We start from the raw sequence: 15,957 nt of genomic DNA on the forward strand, positions 1-15,957 counted from the left end.
TGAACTTACATACCTACATATATGTATTACCTAACCAGGCTAACCTAACGCTAATTTTATCCCCCTGCCCCGCAGCCACCACACGGGAGCTTCCCGCCGTGTAACCGCCCCTGTCATCTGTCATCCCATCCTTCAGCTCAAAGAGCTCAAAGAGCTCAAAGCTCCACAACGTTTTACCCGTCGTCTCCTTCGCGTCTCCTTTGTACAGCTCTAAATAGCATAGAACATTCCAATCGTATCATCAATTCTATGGCAATACCTTCTAGAGCAACAATCTAAACGGCCAGATGGCCACTCCACCGTAAGTCGCATCGTCTCGTCTAATATTCCATTGTTAGTATTGTCAAGTGTCAAGACAATTTGACTAAACAATTAACGTCTAGCGCCGACTGTCAGAATTATCCTCCCAACGATTACCACAGCCCTAAGTTCCCGTCCCTCTGCTGGCCTCCTCAGGATCCATACTGCGCTTTATATTCGGTCTGGGACTCATGGCGATATACACTTCTTTGGACCCTGATCCTTTATGCTGTCTTCCATTTCGGAGCCGTGGGCATCGCCCTCGCAATGCAGATCGGAAAGCCGCGATTCGTATGGAAGTACATGCTGGCCGTCCCAGCTATATACGCCTTGGTTGCTGGGGCTGAGGCATTGTTCACCGGTAGTATTGTTGGGCTAGTGTAGGCATCTTCCGACCTTGTCTTCGAGTCCTTACCATCAGCTTACACCCGTCTTCAGGCTCGGCGCTGTCTACATCTCTGGATGCTACCAGATGCCCACGTGGATACCCTTCATCTGGGGGTGGATAAATGTCTTGGTCTTAATCGTCTCCTCCTTCACCATCCAGGGAGGTCTATAAAGCCCTGTGCTATAGCCCGAAACGAGCCGTGTATCCAAGTGCAATAGACCTAGAAAGACCTCTCAAACCGGAATCGATGCATTTCTCCCACAATAGGAGATATCGAATGATGAGTGGCACAGCCTACTGCGACGCCTCCAGCCGCAATAGTTGCGTGAGGCATTAATCAACTCGAGGTGGTCCCAGCTGATGTATACACCATACTGGCCAATGGCTATGAGTATCAAGCTAATAAAGGACACTAGGAGACACATAGCTAGTGTCATACCGATTGTATACTTCTTGAGATAACACCCCAGTATTTTTGGGTGCTAGACTTGGAAGAATAGGGAACGAAGTCAGTAGTTCTCGGTTTAATATAACCCTGTCGATAGTATAGCCGTATACGGGCACAATTTTATGGAGGCAGCCGTATAAAGTACTGCTATCTCAAATAACATATATATTCTTGCTGAAATACAAGGTTATCAGAACTCATAATACTTCACTTATGTGACCTGGCAAAGGAATCCCTACAGGTTATATAAATGTTAGCCTCGGGGTTCTACATAATTTCCATCGTCACATTGCTGCGTAATTCAATTGTTTATTCGGGGAAGAGTACTTTATTAAGTAACTAGAATAAAATAATAAAACAAAACAGCAAAACAAAATAGGTACACTATCTACATGAAATGTAAACCCGGGTCTAGTTACCCACTGGCGAATACATATCCTTCATAACCCAATCTAGGCCAGCAGAAAATGACATCGCCTTTCGTACGGTAAACCCAGGTCGGTAACAGTTGACAGGAAACTCGCTTCTCGTAAAATAAAGCACCCTTCCCCTTTCCTCCCCTACTTGGTGGCAGACTCCGCTCCGTGCAGGATGCGTTACTTAGCTAGGTCAGGCCAGAAGAAACCGAGACCGAATTTTAATGTCTCGGGTCCTTTATCGGTCCTCATAGCATAACATACGTATCCCTAAAGACTATCCGGCTCAGCCCGGGCCAAAAGAAACCGGGACCATATCCTAATGTCTCGGGTCCTTTATCAGTCCCAGTACCGTAGCAAGAATAATCTTGGAAGCGTAAGAAAGCACCAACCCTCCCTCTTCCTTTTTTTTTTCTTTTTTTTTTCTTCCCTATTTACTCAGTGGTAAACACCGCTTCCTACGGAACAAGTTGCCCAGTCAAGACCAAAGGAAACTAGGATAACATAGCAATATATCGTCCAAGTCCTTTTATCGACCCCAATAGCGCATACGTATCCCTAAAGACCATCCGGCTCGGCCCAGGCCAAAAGAAACCGAGACCAAATCCTAATGTCTCGGGTCCTTTATCGGTCCCAGGACCGTAGCAGGAGTAAATCTTGGAAGCGTAAGGAAGAACCCTCCCTCCCGTCCCTTTTTCTTTTGCTCCCCTACTTACTCGGGTGTCAACTCAGCGTCCTATGGAATACGCCGCTTAGCCTAGGCCAGAGGACCCCAATAATTTCTAATTTCTCTTGCTAAGTCCTTGGTAGGCAGGTATCCCTAAAACACCTATCCTATGTAGACCTAGCCAATTGATGATTCCTCGTCGGTCCCAGTAACATAGCAGCATGAGTATTCCTAGAAGTATGAGAGAACACCCCCTTTTCTTCTTGTCTTTTTTTTTTCTTGACTGGAAAAAAAAACATTCGGACTCTAGGAAAATTCCCCAACCCCTTATCGGTCTCAAAGCGTCAATGGCATGCGTATTCATTTAGAACGAATACATTACCTAGTTTTGGCCAAAGGAAGTTGGGGAATGACTAGGAAATTGCGTAATAATAATGAAAAAAAAATGAGTGTGAATTTTCTGTGTCTCCTTACCCCCTATCGGTCTAAAAGCATCATTGATGTGCGTAGCGTATTCCAGTCACTTGCTCTGGAATATCTAACTCACCTAGCTTTCAGCCAAGGGGACAAGGAGACGTCCAAGTCTCGGTCAATCAAGCAAATCGCACCGAAGCGATTGCTCAATCAAAAGATTGCAAAATCGGTCCCTGTGATAAACAAGGATAACTCCCCGCCCTTGTCGGTCTCAAAGTACCATCGGTGTTGCGTATGTAGGTACTCAGATGGAATACCTCACGTAACTACCTCAGGTAGGCTCTGAGCCAAAGGAATGAGGAAATCCAGAATGGCGATTCCACGATGAATGGAATCAGCCTCCCGTAGGATAATATGTACAGTTGCCTAGCTTAAGCCAAAAAAGAAGTAAGGCAGACCCTACGTAGGTGGGTTCGCCCTATCCCTTATTGCCAAAGCGTCCTCGGCATAGTTATGTGATCCTAAAGAATAACCTCGCCGGAAGAAATTCAGTAATGGAAAAAGGAGATACATTACCTATTCTTTTTGCTGTGCCGGCACGACAGAAGGTATTCCAGGAAGCAGAGAGGACATACCCCCCTTCTTGAGTTCTTTTTTTCTTTTTTTCGTCTTTTGTTTTTCTTCGCCAGTTGATTTCAAATCCTGTCCCCTACGGATGACACCTAGCTCAGGCCAAAAGAGAAAGGCGCACGGCGGAATGGGCCTTAATTCTTTATCGGTCCTGAAGCCGTAGCGGAATCATCCCTAAGGGACAAGACAACTCTTCAAATTCTTACACGACGTTTTTTTTTTTTTTTTTTCGTCCCCTTTTCCCGCCACTTAGCAGTAGGTAAATCCCGCCTCCTGAAGATTACATCACCTAGCTCAGTCCAAAGAGAAAGGCGCCAATATCCATACGCCTTAACATCTTATCGGTCCTGAAAAGCATGGCAAAATAATCCCAGGAGGAGGAACAAGACTACATCCTCATCTTCGACTCTTGGGTATCTTCGACTCTTGGGTGAATTCGACCTCCTAGGGACTATGTTGCTTAAACTTTGGGCCAAAGAAAAGGCTTTTTTCCTTTTTACCTTAATCTTTATCGGTCCCGAAGCCGTAGCAGAAATCATCCCCAAGGGACAAGACAACTCTCCAAATTCTTACACGCTGGTTTTTTGGTTTTGGGGGGGTTTTTTTTTTCTTTTTTTCTTTTTTTTTCGTCCCCTTTTCCCGCCTCCTGAAAATTACATCACCTAGCTCAGGCCAAAGAGAAAGGCGCCAATATCCAAACACCTTAACATCTTATCGGTCCTAAAAGCATGGCAAAATAATCCCAGGAGGAGGAACAAGGCCACATCCTCATCTTCGACTCTTGGGTGAATTCGGCCTCCTGGGGACTATGTTGCTTAAACTTGGGCCAAAGAAAAGGTTTTTTTCCTTTTTACCTTACTCTTTATCGGTCCCGAAAGTACAAGCAAAAAAAAGTCCCTGGAAGAATAAGAAGACACCCTCATCTCCTCTTCGTATTTTCCTCCCCTTTTCTTCCTCTCTTTCAGTGGCCACCCTCCCTCCCGCCCAAGGCCACTTACTTACTTATTTAACGGATTTAATCAACGTCATCCGGGCTGTGAGTGAACGACGGCACGTCCTCCTGCTCCTGCTCCGGCAATTTTCCGGGCTCGGAACTAGGGGGATGATCCCGCGAGAGTGCCTCGGCGTTGTGCCCATGAGCACCCCGAGTCCGCCTCCCCCCTAAGAGCAAGTCGGCCGCGTCCTTACACTTGTCCGCAGTAGTCAACGGCGTATACAAGACTCCCGGCCGCGGAGAATACGAATCTCGAGAATGCCTCGGCTGGAACCGCAACTCGGGAATCGCAGCATTGAACATGAGCTGATATTCCTTGGCGTCGCTACCGAATAGCTTCTCCATTGCGGCCGAGTAATTGCAGTCGTTCTGCTCTCGCAGCTCCTTCTCCATTTGCTCGATTTTAGGCATAAGTAGACGATCCATGTACTCTTCCTGGGACCGCGTTAGCTGCAAAACTACGTCGGCGTTGTTCTCACTCCCTTCCTCATCCTCTTCCCCATCCTCAACGGGAGGGAGAGAACAACTTTCAAGATCCGACTTGTTCACGTGGACGTAGTCGTCAGTAATGAAAGGACGCTCAACTTCAACCCACTCGTGCCAGTCCCTATCTGGACTTAAGCCTGATTTTGTCAGTGCAGGAATGAAAGAACGATCAACTTCGTCCCAATCCCTGTCTGGACTCAAGCCTGACTTTGTAAATGCCATTTCGATAGTTCAATTCGAAGATGTGAAGTTGAAAAGTTTAGAGATTGTTCGCTAGGTACAAGAATACTCAGAAAACCAATGCTGTAATATGAGTTCTTGAGAATATTATGATGATAACTTGATAGTTGTGTGTGATGATGATGAGTTTTTCTGAGACCAAAGTATCGAAAACTGGCCGACGTTATATACTACCTTCTCCCCGAGACATGTTCATGAACAGTGTCAATGTTATAGAACATGACGCTTGTATGCCAAGAACCCTTTGGGAGTAAATACAGCAGACAAAGGTTATTGTTTTGACAAAGCTAGAATATAGCATAATCTTATTCGGCACAATGCTCTTGTTTACTGACGAGTACAGGGTTCAGTTGAAAGAGATAGTTCAGTAGACAGGCAACTAAAGCGCCAGGATCAATGGGCGGGATGGGCATTTGGGGAAAATGATAAGAGAAAAATAGCCTACGCAACTACTAGGACAGTTCATCGAAATAATAACCGTGGAAAGCGGTATACTTGGACCCATCGAGGTCAATAGGTTCACGCAAAATGCTTGAAAATGAAAGAAACTTTTGTTAATTCGGAATAGTGAGAAAACATCTGCTTCTCAGGATGTTCCTAGCCAGAAGTTAACTGACTTATGAGCTCTACAGGCCATACTGGATCCCCTGATAGACCATCGAAAACCTAACCTGCATAATAGACATAGTGTACTTTCTAGTGCAGGTCTCAGGATGTTGCGAACTTAAGCGCCCAGGCTGGGAAAGGCGTCCGAGTTGAGGGCGAATGAGGCATTCTCGCGAGCGCCACCGCGTCCGCCACGGAAGTCACCTCGGGGCTCACCTCGGGGCTCGCCTCGGGGTCCACCACGGCCACGGCCACCTCCGCGACCACGACCCTCACCCCTGGGAGCATCTCCACGGTTGCCACCACGTCCGCCACGACCACCTCGGGTACGCTCGGGCTCAACGTATCGCTGGTCAATATCGAGAAGCTGCTTGGCCTTGCGCTCACGCTCGCGCTTGACCTTACCGCCGGCGCCAGGGACGTAATCGTCGTCGTCCTCCTTGACGAGGGCCTTAGCGCTGGCCCACTTCTTGTCGGCCTTAGTGCCTTCGTTGGGCTTGCGGATCTCCAAAGACTCGCCGAGGGCGGCCTTCTTCTCAGCTTGCTGAGCAAGGTAGTCGGCATAAGAGACGTGCTTATCCTCGGGCTCGGCCGGAGTAGCTGGCTCCTGGGCATCCTCAGCGGTTGATTCCTTCAATTCCGACTGAGCAATCTCCTCTCCGGCCTGCTCATCCTTCTGCTCGGCATTGCCTTCTGTAGCGCCCCATGCTAGGGCAGCTTGCTTCTCAGAACCACTGAATGCGAAATTAGTACTTGTGACAGAATAGGCGTTCGTTCAAAACCAACCTTGGAATATTCTTGGGATGTCTGTCGTCACGGTCGCGGGAGAATCGACCGCCACGGCCTGTGTCATTATATTAGCATGTATTCATTTCCAACAAGCATTGGGTATTTAGCTCTTACCTCCTCGTCCACGGGCATCGCGACCGCCTCGGGGACCACCTCGGGGAGCTTCATCTGTGGGCTTGCGCTGATTGTTAGCTGTACCGGCACTGCGGTCACGGAAGGCTAGATGAGAAGTAGATTAGCGGGGTGAATTCAAATGAGGTCGGGAATGATGCGTCAAGATGACGGAATCCTTGAGGATCCTGCCAGACGCATATGACGATGACGCTCACCTCCCTCGTTGCCTCCAGGACCAGCACGACGAGCTCCGGTGTTGGTAGCGGGTTTGACGGGGGCTTGGGGCTCGACGTTGCGCTTGGTACTACGCATAGTGGTCTTCTCGACCGTCTTCACAGGGCCGGACGGCGCTTCATCTCCTTCGATATCGTTACCTATTGGTAATTGTTAAGGTTAGTAAACCAGGATTTCCGAGGTCGAAAATTTTCATGGCGGGGAAGCAATCGAGGGGTTCATACCGAGGGCATCGAAAGGGTTCTAAGCGATTTAAAAATTAGCTTTGCGATTTCAACAGACCTCTACTAATACATAACAATGAATAGAAATGCGACGAGCAATCGTAAGCTCGAAGTAATGAAAGAAAGAAATAAAAAAAAAATAGGCGAGTGATGCCCAAGAATTATGACATACCTTCGAGGCGACGGACATGATGTCGCCAATTGATTCGCCTTTCAGCAAGGCGGAGCTCTGAAAACGACAATCGGATCAATAGGAGAGAATGCAACGAGGGGAAAAGGATATGGCCTAGCAGGTCATATCCTTGAGCAAAATGTCTCGTCAATATCCTCAGCGGTGGTGAGGTTGGGTAAGGTTTGGAATTGGTGTGTGTGTTGCGGCGCCGGTAATTGTTGTGTGAGAGTTGGGCCTTGTGGGCTTTCCACTTGTTTGCGAGGTGGACAAAACTTTCCTTGGCTAGCAGCTAGAAACCAATGGACCTAACTCTTTTTTTTTTCCACTCTTAGGTGACGCCCAGACTCGCTTAGGCGGGACGGCGAAATAATTCTCTTATTTTTGTTTGGTTTTACAATTGACGCTTTTTAGTGCGCTGCTGAATAAGCACCTTACTGGGCAGATAGTAGGGCAGGTAGGGTTCAACATCTGTTAGCGCGGGACGCACTACCAATGCTAGCACCTTCTTAAGATATCCGTGGGCACTGTTTTGAGCAGCCGTAACTCAAGGTACGTATCTTAGGTACCTAAGTCTACCTCCTTAGGTACGTATTTATGGTCACCTATTCACAAATCTTGACTTTTTTGCTTTCTGCCTTTTACTTACGCTTAGAAGACTTCATTAAGATACTAAAGGTCTACGAGTAGATAATGTACGTCAATGGAATCCTGTCAGCAATTACGTATTCCTGTAACAGGGTAGCCAAGGTTTCCCCGGATCCCACAATTGCATCACTTGCATATCGAGATAGGCACGTCTGATGCTGGTGTAGATACCTAACCTAACGCTTGGACCATTTGTTGGTCCTGATGGATCCCTTTTATCGTGATGTTTATCATCGCTTAGTTATCGGTATCTAATCTTGCTATCTCTATACCCCGCCACCGTATATTGCACTGATAAGGGAAGAGATAAAGCTCTATACCGCTGAGAAGCTGAAAAGCCACATTAGTATGTCAAATACCGCAATACAGCAGTAGATAAGGGTTTAGGAGATGTAGTATATAAAGTGGTATTAAAGTACCTTATTTACCCTTACGAAGACAAGCTAATTTACTCTGTCAAGCTTCATAGTCTCTTTTCCGAGGGGATGGTGATAAGAATTCAGGAGTGTAGCAGGTAACTACCTATATAATCTTACACCAGAGTTGCCGTACCGTTCAACGTGAACCTTAGGCACCTGATAAACATGTCAAGGACATAGGCGAAGATGTTTACTATTAATTCCACTCATAAGACATGGCAATATGTCATAATTAAGACACCGAGGCTTATTTACCACTTCCTGTTTATATACCTATATTAATGAATATAAGTAGGCCACCTCCCACCACGCCACTACATACCCACAGGCCTCGGCCGCCGCACCGCAGCGCAATGCACAACGAGCATACCTATATGTAAATGCGGCGATCTACCCGCTGCATGATAGGCCGCTAAAGAAGACTGCCCTCTTGGCAGACAAACCTAGATTCAACGCGGTGCGAGTTTTACCAAATATGCAACCCGTGTCGAAAAAAGTACACTACCTGACTACTCGAGGCAACGTGATCGGCGAGAAAGTAGTAGTATCCGGCTATTAGGACCCTAGACGTTTTGTTGCTACATACGATCCCAGCCCGATCGACCCTTATCTATCTCGTATGTAGGCGACGATATTCGTTCAAGATATGTAGATTAGGTAGGTAAGTAGGTATGTGCATAAAAAGCGAATCCGCTACCACGCGTCGACATGCTGTCGTCTACATAAGAGGTAGACGTATGTATGTGCGCTACCTTGCAATTTCTGTAACAACCATTGGTAAGCCATATGATATGTATGGAGCTCGCAGGGTCCTTGTCGAGTGCCACCACCGCTATGTAAAAACGGGTAGGTATAAATAGAGACGACGTGATAGGTCCATGGCGAGCAGTATACGAGGACCCTATGTTGGTGGCATGGTGCTTGTCCTCAGACAGGGACCGGAAGCTATATCTTACTTAACCTTTAGGTAACTTATTTTCCTCTTTGAACCACGGCATTCGGTAGCGGGATGACGTTATGCGAGACGGTGTGCCGGAAAAAGCGTTGCTACACGCTGGAATTAGGTCCAAGGAGATACTTCGTACCTCGTTAGATCGTGGGGTATCGTGGGAGGGATTTTGATTCTGTTAATAATGGCTTCCTTATCTCTGGTTCGCCTATCATACCGACAATTCATTGACACCAGAGATAAGCCAACCATAGGTCACCTCCCATCCAAATAAATACTCTGCAGTAGCATCTAGACGAATTTGAGAATATCTTCTCTATTTATCTGTTCGCCGACAATCTTTGGAAGTTCTCGTCGACTTCTCATTCGAAAGACATAGAGCGAGCCGAAGATATTAGTCCTAAACGGCGTATACTCCTGTTTGAGTCTACTATAACGACTTAAAAGAGGGAATTTTTTATTTATCAATTTTTCTTGTTTTCTCCTGGTGATCATTGAGACAAGTGTCTCTTTCATAGTCATTGCCGATATTCATTTCTTCATTTTCAAGAGGTATGATATCTCAGAGTGTTTTTACGGCCTAAGTGGTCTCGTGTCTCGAATCTCGAGTGAGGTGTTTATCACACCTTGGCTCCCCTTGCTTTTAGCTTAGGGAAGTCAAGTTATATGTGCTGCACTCTATGTTGGGCCAACACCAGCCAACTATACACAGACCCAACCCGACAAAAATGATCTCACGATCAAGGCGGTCCAAGATGAGGTCCTATGTTGCGTCGAGATGGAAAGGACGTAATGTCAGCTAGGAAAAGAGAGTTGATTAGAGGCAGCACGACTCTATTATGAGACGGCCTGAGATATTCATGGACGCGTCACATGAGATGGAGAATGCATCCAGGCGAGAGGTCCGTCGCTTCAAAACGGCCGCAGTTCTCGTGATCTCGAATGTGGGAATAATCTGCGACGTCACTTAGAACTAGCTAAGCCGGAATGTCTGAGCGGTCACGCCTGACGATGACATCCGAGTCGATCGAGGATCCCCGGTAACTGTCAGTGCAGCATACACTCGTATAGGGTTTTCCCTTCCATCACGGTCAGCAAAGACGGTCAGCAAAGGATACGTAGCCGGGGACGTGGGCGTGAGAGTGAGCGCGGATCTGGGTCACCGTATTTTGTGTCGGGTTCGCCTTTCGGAAATGGTCTTTTCTGGAGATCACGCGACACGCGCCACTTACAGGGCAGTTGTCTGGAACCACTTGTCCGATTTGTCCTTTCATGCAGAGGCCTGGCCGAGAATCTCGAGTTGCTTTTGCCGAGAGGCCCTCAGCAGGGTTCCAGTGCTGACAGGTCTAGCAATCGATACATAGGTACGTACGAACACGACCGGGTTTGAAATTTCTGGGCGGTTGGATGGGGGGATACGCCCGTGATGCCGACTCCACCTGCAAACCGATTCCTTCGATTCGTACGCAGCACAACAGCATTGAGAACACCCAACACCAACGGACCGAACCCACCAGCCACCCGGTCGCCTTTGACCGAAACAGCATCCCCGACCGAGGACTTGATTGTCTTGGTAAGACTTTGTGAACCCACCAGACAGATATTTCTCAGGTCTCAGGATCCAATATCATTACAACGAAGCAAGACGATCGAGACTTAATCCACTCAGGCCTCATGCCTCGTGATAGTTGCCCTAGCCGGACCGAACTAAAAAAGAACGAGCCTACGACAAGCCCCCACGACAGCTAAAACAGACCCACGAGACCGCTCTAGGCCAGGGGAGGAAGATGAGGGAAGCCAATGGTACCATCTAATCTGATCTGGCACGCCGAAGTTGCTGACCGACAGCCGGTCGGCACGCGCGGCACCCGCAGCGTTGAGTTTGGCTTAAGAAATAAGCCTAGCATTGAGTACCTATAGCGGAATCGACCGCTCTGACCCCTCTAATCATCCTACCTGGGTAATCACCCTACAAGCTGTGCATACGGGTCTAACTTCCTGCCTTGGCAGTCCAGGCAGTCCCAAGAGTGTTCAAGTGGAGATCACATACAGCAACCCCTCCTTCCCCTCCGAGTGCATCTGCCTCCTGTCCGGATGTATGTATCTGCATTACTACATGCGTGTATATATGTACATCAAGTTTGGGGTCCACATCACTAAAAGTACTTACTACCCAAGTACCTCCGTGGAAGAAAGGAAACCACCGTCTGAAACGGAACGATACAAACGATACATACATTTTACATTTTAGCGGGGAAAGAAAGGCCTACCGTCTCTGTTTATATCCTTAACCCTTAACCTCCGATCACGGATACCCATCGGGGCCTGTCCGGCATTAGCCAACTGCGCGTTTAGCGAGACGTTCAAATTGTACGTTACGTACCTCCTTGTGGACTTACTTACCACCGGAAAATAGATCATCGATCTTCCAATCTATCTAATGTCTAATTCGCAGTCTCTACCAGGCCGAGAAATTGAGGAGGGGAATACCTAGAACTAATATACTAGGATCTGCTGTGAAACTTGGAAAAGCTCACATAACGCATTCTCGGTCCATATCGTTTCGTCAATCCGACGTCACCTTCACGCCCAAGACTCCGAGAAAATGTTAATTTGATAATAACGTTTGAGGAGTGTAGATGAGATGTCCAACTGTCTACCCGTGCAGGACGCACATAGGTGCATATCTACACGACAGGTCGATCCTCGAAGGCTATCCAATTTTACTGGTCAATAACTCGACTCCTTTGCTCGAATTTGTCTTCCCCTTCGCCTCTGGGGTATGTACAGCATCGATGGGAGCTTTTTATGACACCGATACGTAAAGAGCCTCGTGGCCATGGCTCACCAACCGAAATGCGCAACACTAGATGGTGCATCTTCCCAAATCAACAGTATATACACGGATGACTTGAATATTGTGGGGTGTGCTTGAAAGCAGAATATATTCCAGAATGGAGGAAGAATCGCATCGCCTCTCTAAAGGTAATCGAATCGCGTCTCGCTAGGCTGAAGTGCTGTTTTGGTTTCGTAGACCAGAATATCATGACTTTTGAACTCCTATAAACGCCTGCCATTATGGATATCGGGATCCTGTAAAATTTTTGAAGCGTAAATCGTATGGACCATCGTACCAAAACAAAACTTTTCCTTCACTCCCAAATATTGCAATTGTCGTAATAAATCGATACCTCGGGTTTTTGGAAACCGGAAATGGATGGCTTCCATGGGTATCATGTCGGTTATCTTATAGAATGCTTCCAATAACTTCCAAGAATGAGTACAATGTCGATCCTTCAACGCTTATTATCGCCTCGGCGGGAAGCTACATACCAATCGGCACTTAACAGTTGCTAAGCATGATTTCGTGGTCTCAGCCTGCGTTCATTCATCCATCGCCTCGATTAATAGGGAGCGGCGTCTCGTTGGCATTGCTTTCGTCTGGCCTTCATGCAACTTCCACCCTCTTCGACATTGTGCGCAAACCCCCTCAACCATATTACTCCGATTCCAGATGCTACCTCATATTACTCGTGTCGAAGGAGAACTGCGTCGGAAAGGCCATAGACGCACTCAGGCCAAACGGATCCCAATCCAATGCTGGATCCAATAGCTGGGTCATGCTTGGATAGCCTTGGCCTTGTGTTTGGCTTTGCGCTTGATTGCCCTGTCCCCCGGGTGCTATCGGAGGTTGTCCTGGCGGTCCCGTCGTCGTTGGCTGCACAGACATGCCATGTTGTTGAGGGACTTGGAACGTCGAAGGATAAGGGCCCGGCCCTGGCGTATCCGGTTCGGGCTCGTCCATCATATCGGTCGGGGCGTCGTACTCTTGTTCTGTACTCACGGGTTAGGCATAGGACGACAGAGTTCTATTAAATATAAAAGAAATGGGCTAGCTTGCCGAGCTGCTGAAAATGATTTTGAAATGATGGCGTCGGGTAGAATGCGGTCGGCCGGGTGCCAGCAGCATGCTGCTGCAACATCTGCTGGCGCGCCGCGACTGTCATTCCAGGCATCGGTGCCAACTGCGGTTTCATCGGCGGGGGGATCGTCGTTCGCATGCTCGTGGGATCTGAAGATACGGGTGAAGCTGTTGCTTGACTACCAAAAGGTGGTGTAGGGTTAGTAGGAGAAGCCGCGTGGGAAGGGGGCGTTGGCCGAGTCTTAGGCGATGCCATAGACTGCTGCACCCCTGCGGGCTGGGGTAGGGAGGGCACGCCAGGCTCGAGTTTCGGGGCGATGCTAGAAGCAGACCTGCGCGAGTGGTGATGTCTGTTGAGGATCGCCCGCGGCATAGGTGGTGGTTGCACCATATTCTGGGGCATATGAGTTGGACCAAGGTTTGGACTACCGGTCTTGGCATGAAGCTCAGCTTGGACATCAATACCTAAATAAGGTAAGTTGATGCTATTCGCAAGATAAGAAACCAGAAGAGAAATCACCTTTTTCCAGCAAGATTCGTTCGAGGAGGGAATTCTTATATCGGAGCATCAAACATTCATCTGCAGCACTACGGTGGGCTGCTTGCAGGCTAGCAAGGTTCGACTCATGAGCCTTAATAGTCTCTTCGAGCTGTTTGATATATTCTGTCCGGCGCTCTCTGAATGCGGCTTGCGCCTGGCGATTTCTCTGCTTGCGCTCTTCCGAAGTGGCATAGATCTTTGCTCGCTGTCAGCCCACGAACACGGTTCGAACCCCCCACTATGTCTCGAGTATGGCGCGAGCGACCAAAGCCAAGCAAAGTGAGTTACAATTGCATAAGAGAATGGTATACTTACGGGTTTGCGGCCTCCTTTACGCTTTGCTGGTTGGTTTTCCGGTGGAATCGATGGACCCGGCTCATTCTCAGGACTTGAGCCAATAGACTCATCCGATTCGTCCTTCGAATGTTCTTTCTTGTCAATAGACATTTTGTCTGACATGACAAAATCGAATACAGGAGACGATTGCCGCGCGGCAGCAAACGCCTCTCAAAAGACGTTGTAATAGGCAAAAAAGAAATTATATAGTTAGGCGGTAGTTGCCTGTCTTCCTTAGTAGGCTTGCTCGGTATAAGTGTCTGTGGCGTAAGTAGGGGGAATATTGTTTAGTATGTGTGGCCCTTAGATATCGCCGAACTTGGGATCAAAAAAAGTAAAGTCGTTCGTTCGGCAGTGAAGCGCGTGCATGCAGCGCTAATCAGCACATAATCTGGGGAAACGGGATCCGACAGATGGGGACAGGATTCTTTGTCAAGATCGAGAAATAAGAATGATCCAGGCGGCGCCAGGGGAAGCAGTCAAGTAGAGTAACAATGGAGATACACAAGAGACAACGAGTAGTATAGAGGGGTGACAAGTTGTGGTGAAGTAAAGGTAAGGAGAAAATATTGCTTTGGTTTTATGTAATTGAAATCGGTAGGGCAACTCGGGTTGGCTGGCTTCGGTGGCTTGCCGATTTTTAGAGGGGACTTCAGCTAGATGGCAAAAGAAGCACCAAATCTCTTGGAAGGTGTGGGAAGACTTTTTTTTTTCTCTTTGCTCCTTTTCCTCTTCTGTATGCCAATTGGCGGTGCGGACTCTAGTCTTACTAGCAAGTGGCTAGTCTAGTCGTCTGATGATCGATAGAGGACCTACTAACGTTACTGGGTCCAATTGTAGCTGATTTTCAGTTCGGCCTGCTCCCTATTCAGTCGCCGTGCGTCTCATTCCACTACTTTTAAACTTGATGTATTCCGTACTACCCACGCAAATGCCCTCGTCGAAAACCACAACAGGACCTGAGTATTTTATCCTAAGCAGATTATAGAAGGGGGAGCTTGTGCGGTCCCGTGTATACAGGCTGACAGGTAGTAGTAGTCCTGGCTAGTATAATGCCAATACCACCCAAGGTCCGCAAGGTATCATGCAGTCAGGCAGTAAATGCTGCGGGACAGAACACAAGAGTTGAGAGTAGTGTGCACCTAGGCGAATCCACTGTATTGAGGGTCTAAAGAGAAAAAACGGATGCAACTTTAGATGGGTCGTTCAACAGTGGTCCTCCGGTGGACCGCGTTGATTAAACAGCGGCAAGACGAGGTAATACAATAAGGAATATAGTAGGTAGTTAAATTAATGAATATTTATTTCAGCTTTGAGAGTTTATTGGGAAAATACAATAACAATAATAATGATCGAAGTAAAGTACTGTAAGGTTTAGGTTATGTAGGTAGGTAGGCAACGAGGAGGAGTTGTAGGTGGATATTGCTAGCTTTTCATCTTCGAAGAGTAAGGCCGGGGCCTGCCCCAGTTACAACGCTTGTATGTACGAAGTAGGTGGTGCCTTCCACTACAGAGGTACGAAGCTACATGTAAGGATGTACGTGTAGGGACTTTAGAAGCTAGGTGAGCTTGAGCTTAGCAGGCAGGCAGGTGGGATGAATGCCTGTCAGTTTTAAGTACAGGGTACCTGGTACTGAGTAACAGAACCAATCCCTGGTACTTTCGGTCAAGTCTCCTCAGATGACAGTTTTGAAACGGGAAGATAATCTCTAAACTCACTAAGTATATGGAAATATAACCGGACAACTTCCGACTTGTCGACCCGGGCCGCAAGTCAACATCCGACCTGTTCGATTGGTTTTGCCTATTCAGAGTTAGGTAGCTTTTTTCAACATACTGCTTTATTTGCTCGACCCCGTATCTTCGTGTTCATCTAAGTTATCCCAAATTCTTTTGACATAGCTAGGTTATATAGAAGTCTCTTATGTAGAGGCCTTAGGAATATGATAGTTATAGTAAAGCGTAGTATATTAGATCCCAGAGCGGCAGGCGAATACACAATAACACTTATTAACTTCGTTAA

At 47.5% G+C, this 15,957-nt stretch overlaps 4 protein-coding genes across 4 annotated transcripts; 1 reads left to right on the top strand and 3 right to left on the bottom strand.

The window, feature by feature from the left end:
- Window positions 1–111: 111 nt before the first annotated feature.
- Window positions 112–1,371, top strand: F5Y00DRAFT_240032 (uncharacterized protein). Its single transcript, XM_048008169.1, has 3 exons — window positions 112–301; window positions 384–680; window positions 739–1,371. Exons 1-3 carry the CDS (start codon window positions 288–290, stop codon window positions 857–859), a joined length of 432 nt encoding a protein of 143 aa, XP_047863842.1. The 5' UTR covers window positions 112–287; the 3' UTR covers window positions 860–1,371.
- A 2,907-nt stretch (window positions 1,372–4,278) lies between these two features.
- F5Y00DRAFT_270842 (uncharacterized protein) lies at window positions 4,279–4,965 on the bottom strand (the record flags this gene model as incomplete). Its single annotated transcript, XM_048012677.1, has 1 exon — window positions 4,279–4,965. The coding sequence occupies one exon, from the start codon at window positions 4,963–4,965 to the stop codon at window positions 4,279–4,281; it is 687 nt and encodes a 228-aa protein (XP_047863843.1).
- A 742-nt stretch (window positions 4,966–5,707) lies between these two features.
- Window positions 5,708–7,140, bottom strand: F5Y00DRAFT_263085 (uncharacterized protein; the record flags this gene model as incomplete). The annotated part of the gene is made up of 6 exons (XM_048011476.1): window positions 5,708–6,323; window positions 6,376–6,433; window positions 6,493–6,597; window positions 6,708–6,866; window positions 6,951–6,969; window positions 7,123–7,140. The coding sequence occupies 6 exons, from the start codon at window positions 7,138–7,140 to the stop codon at window positions 5,708–5,710; spliced, it is 975 nt and encodes a 324-aa protein (XP_047863844.1).
- Window positions 7,141–12,517: 5,377 nt separating this feature from the next.
- On the bottom strand, window positions 12,518–14,648 carry F5Y00DRAFT_107439 (uncharacterized protein). The gene is made up of 4 exons (XM_048003869.1): window positions 13,914–14,648; window positions 13,578–13,794; window positions 13,037–13,522; window positions 12,518–12,969 (listed from the first exon to the last, which is right to left on the bottom strand). The coding sequence occupies exons 1-4, from the start codon at window positions 14,055–14,057 to the stop codon at window positions 12,653–12,655; spliced, it is 1,164 nt and encodes a 387-aa protein (XP_047863845.1). The 5' UTR covers window positions 14,058–14,648; the 3' UTR covers window positions 12,518–12,652.
- Between the last annotated feature and the right edge of the window lie 1,309 nt (window positions 14,649–15,957).

This window comes from Daldinia vernicosa (assembly GCF_022497035.1).
Source record: "Daldinia vernicosa strain CBS 139.73 unplaced genomic scaffold F5Y00scaffold_30, whole genome shotgun sequence".
NCBI lineage: Eukaryota > Fungi > Ascomycota > Sordariomycetes > Xylariales > Hypoxylaceae > Daldinia > Daldinia vernicosa.

What these genes read in the sequence shown, in the direction of transcription:
- F5Y00DRAFT_240032 (XM_048008169.1), top strand. An exon ending in GGTAGTATTGTTGGGCTAGT is followed by an intron (nt 681 to 738) that starts GTAGGCATCTTC and finishes ACCCGTCTTCAG; the next exon opens with GCTCGGCGCTGTCTACATCT.
- F5Y00DRAFT_107439 (XM_048003869.1), bottom strand. Translation starts at nt 14,057, where the DNA reads ATGTCAGACAAAATGTCTATTGACAAGAAAGAACATTCGAAGGACGAA. An exon ending in ACGAATCTTGCTGGAAAAAG is followed by an intron (nt 13,523 to 13,577) that starts GTGATTTCTCTT and finishes TACCTTATTTAG; the next exon opens with GTATTGATGTCCAAGCTGAG. An exon ending in AAATCATTTTCAGCAGCTCG is followed by an intron (nt 12,970 to 13,036) that starts GCAAGCTAGCCC and finishes CCGTGAGTACAG; the next exon opens with AACAAGAGTACGACGCCCCG.